Genomic DNA, 12,483 nt, shown 5'->3' on the forward strand with positions numbered 1-12,483 from the left:
ATTTTAAAAATCGCATTGGACTGTGTTAAATGCGTAACAATGACTACATTTTTGACGCAGCTGAGACGTCACTGGTGTAAAGATTTGTCAAATTCGATTAACTCCACGTGCACGTGCAAAATGACTTTTTCCAGCAATGGCGACATGTACGAATCTTTTATCGCAAATTATTCATCGCACTTGAAAGTTAGTCGACAGACTAAAAGGAATACGTTAAAAAACACAGAATATCCTTGCTAAGAATGCCACGTTTAAACTACGATCGACGCCATCAGGCCATTAGCATGGTTGACGCCGAACTTTCATGTGGCGAAATTGCACGTCGTATGTGCTGTTCTCACCTGACAGTCATGAAATGGGTTAGGAGACATTATCAGACAGGGTCTATGAGTAATAGAGCGCGCACAGGCCATGAAAAAGTGACGTCGATGTTGTATAAAACAGTAAAGAGGTATATATTAGGTGGTAACTTTTCAGTGACGCTGAGTATAGATAAGATTACGTATATTGGTAGTCGCATGTGTCATAATTCATTTTATTTATGTATCATCAATTCATTTCATTTGTGTATCATAAGTACATTTTTTTCGTGTATTATAAATACATTTTCATATGTGTATTGAAGCCTATACGTTTCATCAGTTTGTCGACCACATACAATATTCACGAGGACACGGACTCTCGGACACTAGTGCACAGTATTACTACGTACGATTACAACAACCCAGATCATGATAATGTCACGTGTGTAGTGACAGCCAATGACGACACAGCTCTTCTTGAACTTACCCACAACGGAAACTATTCCTATGATTGTAATTATTTTCAATTCCGATGACAGTAACGCACTTTGCATTAACATTATTCCTAGTTTGATTGTAGTTACTTTTATATATTATAGTTGTAAAAATAACCAGCTGTATGATAAGTCACACTATATTTTGAGATTTTAATGTTTTAGACTAAACTTTATTGTTTTGTACGTCAAGGTCTATAATCTACAGTTCAGTTTTATTCGCTCGAACTCGAGGGAATCCTTAAAATATGTGCGAGCCATCAGTAGTAGGAGCCACCTGAAGTTCCTGCACTAGATACATTTAGTTAGGTCGGACGTAATATGAATTAAGGCACCGCCTAGCATGGGAATTTATCTTTTATATATCCACTTACAAAGAAATATCCAACCCTTCGTTTACATTTCGTGTCATCATACCTCTTACAGCGAATGTCATACTTTGCAAACTTTACAGGAAGTCGTCACGGTGACGTCATTCACCACGTTCTCGCACTGGCTTTAGGTTTTGTTTTGTTTGTTTGTTTGCACTCACGCAGAAACTTGGAGGCCTTTACACTAACTTACTGTTTTAAAAGTGTTTTTCAGTTGCATGTACAGTTTTCATTACGTAAAAGAAGTAAAAGAATCATGTTGGCGCGGTTTACGAATTTCTGTTACTGATTCGGGGTGTTCGGATGTCCATGCAGACAACCAGTCATGCAGACAACCATTCTGTGGTGTGTGCAAAAACCGGAACCGGAAAACATACAAAAATTGCCTCAGTATATGCAAAACCCAAAGACGAATAATTATATACGGACGTTACCGTTTGTTGGATTTTCAACCCCTGTTATAGAAATATAGTCTTTATGGTGTACTAAATATCGCATTATGTATATCGATACGTAAACGCTAATATGAAATAAGGCATTTTAGCCTCAAAGCGAACTCAAAGAAATCAGATTTAGCTAAAAATATATGCATCATTTATATGTAAAGAAACTATTCACTACTCAAAAGAAATCGCGAGAACCTATTCACTTGAAAATTAAGTGTACATTTAGTGTCATCATACCTGTAGCAGCAAATATTATACGCTGCAAAATTTATGGGAAGCCGGTGTCAGGGTGACGTCATTGCCGCGTTCCCGTGGCTTTATGCTTATTAATGACTTTTTCCCCATTTTCTGGCCGATACTTGATCTTTTAAATAAAAATAATATTTTTCAAACAACCAGAAATCTTTCTTGCATTTTTTTTTTGATTGAAGAATAATTTTCAGCAATCGAATGAAGTTCTGTATTCACTGCAGAAAGAGGTATTTCCTGTGAGCACCTGTCCGCTAGGGTGTGCTTTTTAACAACTTCCAACGAAACTTTTTAAATCCATCACCTAGTGTGAAAGTATACTTGCGTTACCCTAAAGCTCGATTCTCGAGCTCGCTAATATGAAATAAGGCAAAGCCTCAAAGCGAGCTCAAAGAAATCGGATTTAGCAAAAAATATTATGCACCATTTATTTGTCACAAAGAAACTACTCACAAGAATTCAGGAGAACCCATTCACTTGAAAAAGTCTACATTTAATGTCACCATACCTGTAACAGTGAATATCATACGTTGCAAAAATTATGGGAAGCCGGTGTCACGGTGACGTCTTTACCGCGTTCCCGTTTCTTTCTGCTTATTAATGACATTTTTTCCATTTTCTGGCCGATGCTTACGGTGGTATGTTTAGGACATGCAATTATTTTTTTAGGATTAAATTATTTTGAGCGATCAACATCTTATCTTGTGCGCACGACATCTTATCTTGAGCGATCAACATCTTATTTCGAGCGATCAACATATTATCTTGAGCGATCAACATCTTATCTTGAGCGATCAACATAATATCTTAAGCGATCAACATCTTATCTCGTGCGCACGACATCTTATCTTGAGCGATCAACATCTTATCTCGAGCGATCAATATATTATATTGAGCGATCAACATATTATCTCGAGCGATCAACATATTATCTTGAGCGAACAACATCTTATTTCGTGCGCACGACATCTTATCTTGAGCGATCAACATCTTATTTCGAGCGATCAACATATTATTTTGAGCGATCAACATCTTATCTTGAGCGATCAACATAATATCTTGAGCGATCAACATCTTATCTCGTGCGCACGACATCTTATCTTGAGCGATCAACATCTTATCTTGAGCGATCAACATAATATCTTGAGCGATCAACATCTTATATCGTGCGCACGACATCTTATCTTGAGCGATCAACATCTTATCTCGAGCGATCAATATATTATATTGAGCGATCAACAGATTATCTCGAGCGATCAACATATTATCTTGAGCGATCAACATCTTATCTCGAGCGATCAACATATTATCTTGAGCGATCAACATATTAACTCGAGCGATCAACATCTTATCTCGTGCGCACGACATATTATCTTGAGCGATCAACATCTTATTTCGTGCGCACGACATCTTATCTTGAGCGATCAACATCTTATCTCGAGCGATCAACATATTATCTTGAGCGATCAACATATTATCTCGAGCGGTCAACATCTTTTCTCGGTCATCTTATCAATATCTATTAAGGACCTTTGTGTGAATTCAGACCATTAGTAAAAACATACGGCTGCCACCGTTTTTGTTTTTGTTTAGATTATACTTATAACCGTTTCACATGTTTGCAGGGTTAGACATTTAAATACGAAAACTGATAAAAAAAGGCAGCAAAAAGTAAGTGATGATGCAAAGAAATAAATTTAAGTCCTTGACAAAAAAATAGTCTGTAGGCTTCGCATACTATGGAAATCCTGGAGGGACAATTGATTTCCGTACTTCCTACTTCTGACTTCTAACTTTTGCACTTCTCACTTCCAACTTCTTGACTTCCTACTTCCTACTTCTAACTTCCACACTTCTGACTTCTAACTTCCTGACTACATACTCCCGACTTCCAACTTCCACAATTCTGACTTCCAACTTCCAAAAAGGAAAGTTGGCAGTCAGAAGTGCGGAAGTTTGAAGTCGGAAGTCAGGAAGTTAGAAGTCAGAAGTGTGGAAGTTAGAAGTCAGAAGTGCGATAGTTAGAAGGTGAAAGTAAGAAGTCAAGAAGTCGGAAGTAAGAAGTGTGGAAGTTGGAAATCAGAAGTGGAAAGGCAGGAAGATAGAAGTCAGAAGTGCGGAAGTTAGAAGAGGGAAGTAAGAAGTCAAAAAGTCGGAAGTAAGAAGTGTGGAAGTTGGAAATCAGATGTCGAAAGTCTGGAAGTTAGAAGTGATGAAGTTAGAAGTCAGAAGTGCGGGAGTTAGAAGAAGGAAGTAAGAAGTCAAGAAGTCTTAAGTAAGAAGTGTGGAAGTTGGAAATCAGAAGTTGAAAGTCAGGAAGTTGGAAGTCAGAAGTGTGGAAGTTAGAAGTCAGAAGTGCGGAAGTTAGAAGCAGGAAGTAGGAAGTCAAGAAATTGGAAGTGAGAAGTGCAAAAGTTAGAAGTTAGAAGTGGGAAGTACGGAAATCAATTGTCCCTCCAGGGCTTCCATACTTCGCCCATATATTAAACGATTTCCTTTGTTTCCCTTAATTCATACATGCAACTTTTCTGCGCGAATTAATCAGTCGAACTGAAATTTGTTACTGTTCTAACATGCAGTATGCACATTGGTTATGTTCATTTGATTTTGAAGATAGGATGACCAATTATATGCATTGCTCTCCCAATTGATGTGATAAACTTGTACATGTACTTGTGGGAAGTTTTAGTAACAGCGGAATAGGCGGGACCCTATTTAACAACTTGTTCGTATGCTTTACTGATGAACTAAATGCACACACAAAGGGCCTTAATATATATTAATAAGATGTCGTGCGCACGAGATAAGATGTTGATCGCTCAAGATAATATGTTGATCGCTCGAGATAAGATGTTGGTCGCTCAAGATAATATGTTGATCGCTCGAGATGTTGATCGCTCGAGATAATATGTTGATCGCTCGAGATAAGATGTTGATCGCTCACGATAAGATGTTGATCGCTCAAGATTATATGTTGATCGCTCAATATAAGATGTTGATCGCTCAAGATAATATGTTGATCGCTCAAGATAAGATGTTGATCGCTCAAGATAATATGTTGATCGCTCGAGATAATATGTTGATCGCTCGAGATAAGATGTTGATCGCTCAAGATAAGATGTTGATCGCTCAAGATAAGATGTTGATCGCTCAAGAAAAGATGTCGTGCGCACGAAATAAGATGTTGATCGCTCAAGATAAGATGTTGATCGCTCAAGATAATATGTTGATCGCTCGAGATAAGATGTTGATCGCTCAAGATAAGATGTCGTGCGCACGAAATAAGATGTTGATCGCTCGAGATAAGATGTTGATCGCTCAAGATAATATGTTGATCGCTCGAGATAAGATGTTGATTGCTCAAGATAAGATGTTGTGCGCACGAGATAATATGTTGATCGCTCGAGATAAGATGTCGTGCACACGAAATAAGATGCTGATCGCTCAAGATAAGATGTCGTGCGCACGAGATAATTTAATCTTAAAAAAAAATAACATATGTCCTTAACATACCACCGTAGATGCTTGATCTTTTAAATGAATTTTTTTTTCAAACAACTGGAAAGCATTCTTTCATTATTTCATTATTGTTGAGTGATGAATATTTTTTAGCAATTGAATGAAGTTCTGCCTTCACTCCGGAAAGAAGTACTTCCTGTGAGTACCTATCCGTTTGGGTGCGCTTTTCAAGAACTTCCGACGAAACTTTTCAAATCCATCACTAAGTGTGGAAGTATACTTGCGTTACCTTAAAGCTCGATTCTCGAGCAGGCCCTTCGGGCCTGCTCTTCGAGCTCGCTATAAAAATTGTTTCGCACTAATTAACACTTATTACATAGACCATAAAGCAGTATAAATAATTGCGTTCCTTAGAGGGTGATATGAAAAAGTAAATCTCCAGGAATCTGAATGTCGGCCGAAAACAATTGAGCCGTGCCATGAGAAAACCAACATAGTCTGGTCAGGATCCATGCTGTTCGCTTTCAAAGTCTGTTTCAATTAGAGCAACTGTTAGCGAACAGCATGGATCCTGACCAGACTGCGCGGATGCGGATTTTACACGGATGCATAGGAAATGCTGCATACAAGATAAACAGAAACGTATGTTTGATAACTTGATAAAATCACTTAATTAAACATGGAAAACATGAACTATATTACACTTTCAGCATGGTTTATTTACAAGAAAGTATGCCAGGATCCTAACTGTGGATACATTGGTGCTGCTTTCCTCTGTACCGTTGGTATCGGATGTTTGAACTACGACTTAGATGACGAATATACGATCACCATACAATGCAGTGACGCTTATGGTTCAAGTGACACGGAAACCTTCACTCTGCAAGTAACGGAAAATCAACCGCCATCTTTCACAAATACACCAAGTACGTTGTTCTTTATTGACCCTAAAATACGTGAAGTGTTTGCAAGGACGTTCATGATTATTTATGTTATGTTCAGAGTTGCAATTCACAAAACATTGCACGTTTAACGCGTCTGTTCATGGCGCAAGGTCAAAACATTGGCCAAAGCCAACAACTGATGTCAGTGCAGTAGTTATTTAAGACCTGTTTTAGAGAATTCCTACTTCAAAACTGAGCCGAAATGACTACATTAAAATATTAGAAAACATAAAGGTTACAAATGTGTTCAAAATAACTGTGCATAAACAGTCTACGGCTTGCACATACTTGGAACGCCCATTTGCTCTGATTAAAGTAAAAAATGCAAGTATGGCTTTGACCGTCATACACTTCAAGGACATATTTCACATTTCAGAAGTTTAATACTATACATTTATATGGACCACATCCTATGCTTTCACAAGTATGAAACATTATAAGATACCTTACTTTAAAATGTAAAAAAAAAATCTTTATAGCGGAAAATCGTGTAACCCGGGCCAAATAACAGGAAGCGGGATTTATAAGCGGGAGCGGGCATTATAACGGTTATTGGCTAGCCATGGATGGGTCTCTTAATTTGTGGCGTCATTTTACCATGTGTCGTCGCGATAAAAACACTTTAACAACTATATAATTAGATTATTCCAACATTCGGGTAATCGTTACTGTGTTTAGTTATATAATAAACAACTTATTAAATGACAGCGACGTTCCGTACTTGGTTATTAACACTCCTAAACATATATTGGCTATGTTTCTTTGCTTTTCAGCTACAATCACAGTGAACACTGATAATGTAGCACATTTAGATACAGTGTTTTCTATCTACTACTCGGATGCAGAGGATGAAACATTAGACTACAATTTTACTATTACACCGTCTACACCGTCTTTGTTTGCGTTTGATACTCGGGGCAACTATTACGGTAAGTAATGAATAAAAAATAAAAAGTCACTGACATGATGACTGGGCCAATCCGCAAGAAATTCAATCACTCCACATATACTTGTATCATTACCTCGATGACCCAAGTAATACGCACGTACAGAGAACACAATGACTGAATAAATATAGAAACAATTTATGTACAACCATAGTAACAAACTGTTAGTCTTTTTATAGTAAAGAGTATACGCATGCGTAGCATTCATCACATGATGTATATTCAAAACAATTTTTTTCTACGTCAGTCATAAGTTTAAGGACTGTATCGATTTGCTATCTACCTTACAATGGCATATTTTATTGATTCATTTCCACCAAAAGATATTGTTGTAGCAGGTTGAGAATAGTGATTACTAAAGATGACGCTCAAATATTTTCATAATTGAAACTTCAAATAAATTTTTGTTATCTTTAAAGCAGTGTATTGTTAATTTTATTATTTGTATTGTTTAGATGATCCGGCTAATGTTACAGCCACTATATTCCAATGGGACCTAGTAAATAGCTCCTTTGCTGTTACCTTTTGTGGCCGAGAAAGAAGAAATATAGTCTGCTCTTCGTTTGATATTGACATCCGAGGTAAGGTGTTATATTATACATATAATATATATATTTTTATTATATACCTATATAAATTCTGTAATAAAATCAGCTTGTATTTCACAATAAAATATGAACAGACAGACAAAAATTCCGTATTGTACCTTTAAATTCCGTATTGTACCTTCCGTGTTGTATGCTGCCGGACTATTTTCATGACCCGACACATTTCTATAAATAGCGCACATAAAAAAAACTTCACTTAGTTCCATTTAATATCGATAAACATTGAAAATTTAGCTCAAGAACAAAATAAGAATCATAATGATAAAGGTATATAATAAAAGGGTTACTATAACAGTAGCTAGATCTAGGATTTAGTATTCGGCTCTCGTGGATTTTGCAAGGTCGGATCACACGAGGCGCGCCAGATCCGATCTGGCAAAATCCACTCGAGCCAAATGCTGCATCCCAGATCAATCTACTGTTATAATAACCCTATATATATATATATATTAGCAGTAAGCACAAATTGTGTTGGAATAAAAGAAATTGAAAGGTAAGTTAAAGTTTCATCGGAATCACAGAGCCATCAAATACATGTCAGAAAGTATAGCAGACGGTTGCGTTGAATGTCCAATGAGAATTACATTTTACTTATGTGCAATATACAAAAAATGGAGATGGGTAGAGAAAGGGGAAGAAAGGTTGGAAGAAGGGGAAAACAAGGATGAATTTTCTGTAAGACAATCTCCATTGACATCAAACAACAGCAGCGCAAGCATGGACGCATGCAAAGCCAAAGACACGCACGCACGACGAGCATGCCGACCGCGCACTTTAAAACAAATTTTATCAAGTTAGACAAGTCAGTAGAAATGAAATAACTCCCCGCTGAGAAAGGCTAAGATATATGTGACAACATACAAGATTATATTTGCTACAACATACAATGTATCAATAGTGTCCATTTAAGGTACTTAAGTACGACGAGCATGCCGACCGCGCACTTTAAAACAAATTTCATCAAGTTAGACAAGTCAGTAGAAATGAAATAACTCCCCGCTGAGAAAGGCTAAGATATATGTGACAACATACAAGATTATATTTGGTACAACAGACAATGTATAAATAGTGTCCATTTAAGGTACTTAAGTACACCAATGTACACAACAACTTGTCTGAAGTCAGAACACGAGGAGCCTAACTTTTAAAGACAGGACTAAGCAAGACATAAACTTCTCCTTATTTCAGGTTATAATATTTTTCAGGTAGGACAAATCCTTAACACCACATCAATGGTATTTTATAAGGTGAAACTTCAAGAAATTTCTTGTTAAGGAAATAAAACCTGTGAAAACATCAACATGTTTAGTTAAATATTCAACTTTTCAACCATACACGTATATACTACATAATGTCAAATAGAAACATGTATCTATTCACACAAGGGGCAATTAAATTCAAGTTTCTTGCCCTCGTATTCCGCAAGCATTTCATATACAGGCCTATTGGCGCATAAGAAATGACATTGCGTGCTGGAGGCCTGACATGTCACCCAGCGTGACGGGTGCTGGTCACCGTTGTTTCAAACTGGGCACATTTAAAATTGCTCCTCAAAACCATCACTGTCCTCCTCATCATAAACTAGTTTGCTCATATTCATGTCACTGTCTGAGTCATCGCTGACGCATGTTCTCTTTCGTTTCTCCCCTTTCGTTTCTTCTTTTCCGTTCCGCTTCCTGCATGACTTTCTGTTCCTCTCACACTATCTTCATGATCAATCTCGTTAACTCTCTTTTACGTTTTCCCTCCATTTTTTCTTCATTTTCTTCGCTTTTTCTACCTTTCTTAGTTTCTTTGCCTCTTCCTCTTCTTCTCTTTTATGTTTCTTCTCAAATAGTTTTGCTCTACATTTCTCTCCCGTGATAGCTTTTGGCAATATTTCTTTCTTTGCTGCTGTGCTGTTGTATGTGCTCCAACAGAACAGTCCATGTTCGATACCTGAAACGCGACTGAGGGACCTAAGATCAGTTACGAATATTGCATACAAGACTATGGAATTAACGCTATTGAATTCAACTCTTTATTTATCTATTTTTATTTATTTATTTATTTATCTATTTATTTATTTGTTTATTAAAATGAATTGATGTATGTATGTATGTATGTAGGTAGGTATAAAATGAACTGATGTATGTAAGTATGAATGTGCTTACGTACGTGTGCCCGTGCGCGTGTGTGTATGTATTTTTGTATGTGCAATAAATTGATAAATATATACAACATGTACGTACGTGAATACCGACATGAAAACTATGGAATTAACGCTATTGAATTCAACAATTTATTTATTTTTATTTATTTATTTATCTATGGAATTAACGCTATTGAATTCAACTATTCATTCATTTTTATTTATTTATTTATCTATCTATTCATTTATTTATCAAAATAAATTGATGTTTGTATGCATGTTTATTTGTTTGTTTGTGTAACAAATTAATTGATCAATGTATTCACCTGAGTACCTACGTATTTGTTTACGTATTTGTTTATTATGATACCTTGTCAAGGATGGTTGTTCTTTGAACGTTAAAGGTCCTTGACGCTTTGAGAAAACCTATCGCTTTTGTTTGGACCGCTGTTACAGCATTTTTCAATGACACTGTCATACTTCAATTGAGAACTTATTTTTAAAAAAAGAGATTAAATTTTTATAATGCATATCAAATGACAATAAAATATTTTAAACCTCCAATACTAAGAAAACATCGATATATATTCGGAAGACACGCGCCTACAAATTTTCTATTCCGAATACCCCGACTGCAGCGGTAAACAAAGCGTGACGTCATTTACATGCCCAATACACAAGGTCGTACCTTTCTGTGCAGCCGACACTTTCTACGGAAAACTAAAATGAAGCCAACAGTTTGTTGAAACATGTGAAAGACAATGTTAAATATGAGGAATCTTGAATGAAATAACATTTTTGATAAGTTTTATCAGTAATCAAATGTTGACACTGGTTTATATTGTATTGACAAGTATCATGCCTGACAGGTATCTTGCCATTTTTGTGGTTGTGTTTTCATAACGCATTTTAGTACAAAGACAGTGTTGTTCATATTATGTAAGACAATTGTCTTAGTAATGATAAGACAGTATCACCTTTCAGATTATTAAGTATTCAATCATAGAAAGAATTAAGCATGTTTAAAACTTTTTTTAACTTCTAGCAGATATACATGTAAGCAGTTAGGTCAAGTTCGCGCCATTTTTGTCCGAACAGGTGTTGTATTCAAGCGGTCATAACATAAAATTTAGCCTGGTGACCCATACATGTTTAGTCATTTTTATGCCCACAATACAATTATTTATACACAAGAAAAACAGGAAAAATATTCTATAGTTTTTTTCAAAATTTAAAAAAATATTCTTTACTATGGGTATTTTTCATTGAAAAAAGTTCACAAAAATGAATATGAAATAATAGTTTTTCATTTGTACCCATTATTGTAAGGATATATTATTACAAATATGACTATGATATCAAATAAGTATATAATAACATCTGTAAAAAGAATAAACCTTATTGCGCTGTCTTGATGTATATTTTAGTTGGTATTTATAAAAACTCAGACAATTATGAAAATGTTGAAAAATCGCTGGCAGTTTCAGCAACAGCGGGTGTGTTCAAAACAATCTTTTACAAAAACAAGCCTGGTGAACCATTGTTTTTATTTGTTCATTGTTTTCAGCACAAATTGTCCTATCATATATATGAATTAAAAAAAATCTGTATAAGGAAAAAAACTATAGGAATTCTCTTTAAACACGATTGATGGACATAAAAAGACTCGGCAACGACAAATTTGTATAATCGCATACCTTAACATACTATCTAAAAGACATGTAAAACATCCTTACTTTTCACAAACAGAACAATTAATCACAAAGTTTTCAAATTGTCGCGGGCTTATGACTTCCAGAAACCGGAAAGGAACAATCGCTCTATCTGCACATGCGTGTATGATGACGTTATAGCTTTGTGTTGTAAAAACGGTGTACGATGGGCTTTAGGTATTCGGATTCGGACGCACCAGCTCTACTTAATTTCTGCTAGTTTACGTAAGGACGAAAAGCAAATCTTGCCTTTCGAAATCACATTGTGTTAATTTACAAATATAACAAAGCGATTGATTTATATATTTGCAAAATAATTCATTTCAGAGTATTGCGGGCCTACACCAGTATGTAGCGATGACTCAACAACAGTTACCGATCAGTTTGCCACAGGCGACGAGCTGTTCCAAATAGATGTAACCGGAAGTGGATACACGTCACTCTCTTACGTCATAATATCCGAATATTCCAATCTGTTTTCTGTAAATCCGGCCACAGGTATATTTAATAAATAGTAAGTTTGCATCAAACCGCGCATGATAACTGAACGTAAACAGATCCTAATAGTGGACTGATCCAGTCCAACAAATTGGACGAAAAATGTACAGACTTTCAAAAATAAGACAGTTATTAGAACAGTTTATTCTTAAAAAGAGAAAATGTTTGGGTAGATTTCCCGGAAGCACAGATCACCTAATAACAGCCTTGGCAAAGTAGGCCCACAATAAAAGGAGCTGTAACGGAAAAATGTTGTAGACGGGCTGCTTCAAAAATGCAACAACAAGTACATTATAAATATTTGCAAAATACAGGCAATTGG

The 12,483-nt window shown here is 36.0% G+C and overlaps 1 protein-coding gene across 1 annotated transcript in view; it reads left to right on the top strand.

Moving 5' to 3' along the window:
• LOC123558015 (uncharacterized) overlaps positions 1-12,483 on the top strand; it is a 58,696-nt gene that overhangs the window by 22,382 nt on the left and 23,831 nt on the right. The window contains exons 12-16 of the mRNA XM_053544797.1: positions 626-815; positions 6,032-6,247; positions 7,039-7,194; positions 7,668-7,793; positions 11,991-12,161. Coding sequence (XP_053400772.1) covers positions 626-815; positions 6,032-6,247; positions 7,039-7,194; positions 7,668-7,793; positions 11,991-12,161 — 859 coding nt within the window. The remainder of the gene's footprint in view (positions 1-625; positions 816-6,031; positions 6,248-7,038; positions 7,195-7,667; positions 7,794-11,990; positions 12,162-12,483) is intronic.

Source organism: Mercenaria mercenaria, chromosome 5 (genome assembly GCF_021730395.1).
Source record: "Mercenaria mercenaria strain notata chromosome 5, MADL_Memer_1, whole genome shotgun sequence".
NCBI classification, from domain to species: Eukaryota; Metazoa; Mollusca; class Bivalvia; order Venerida; family Veneridae; genus Mercenaria; species Mercenaria mercenaria.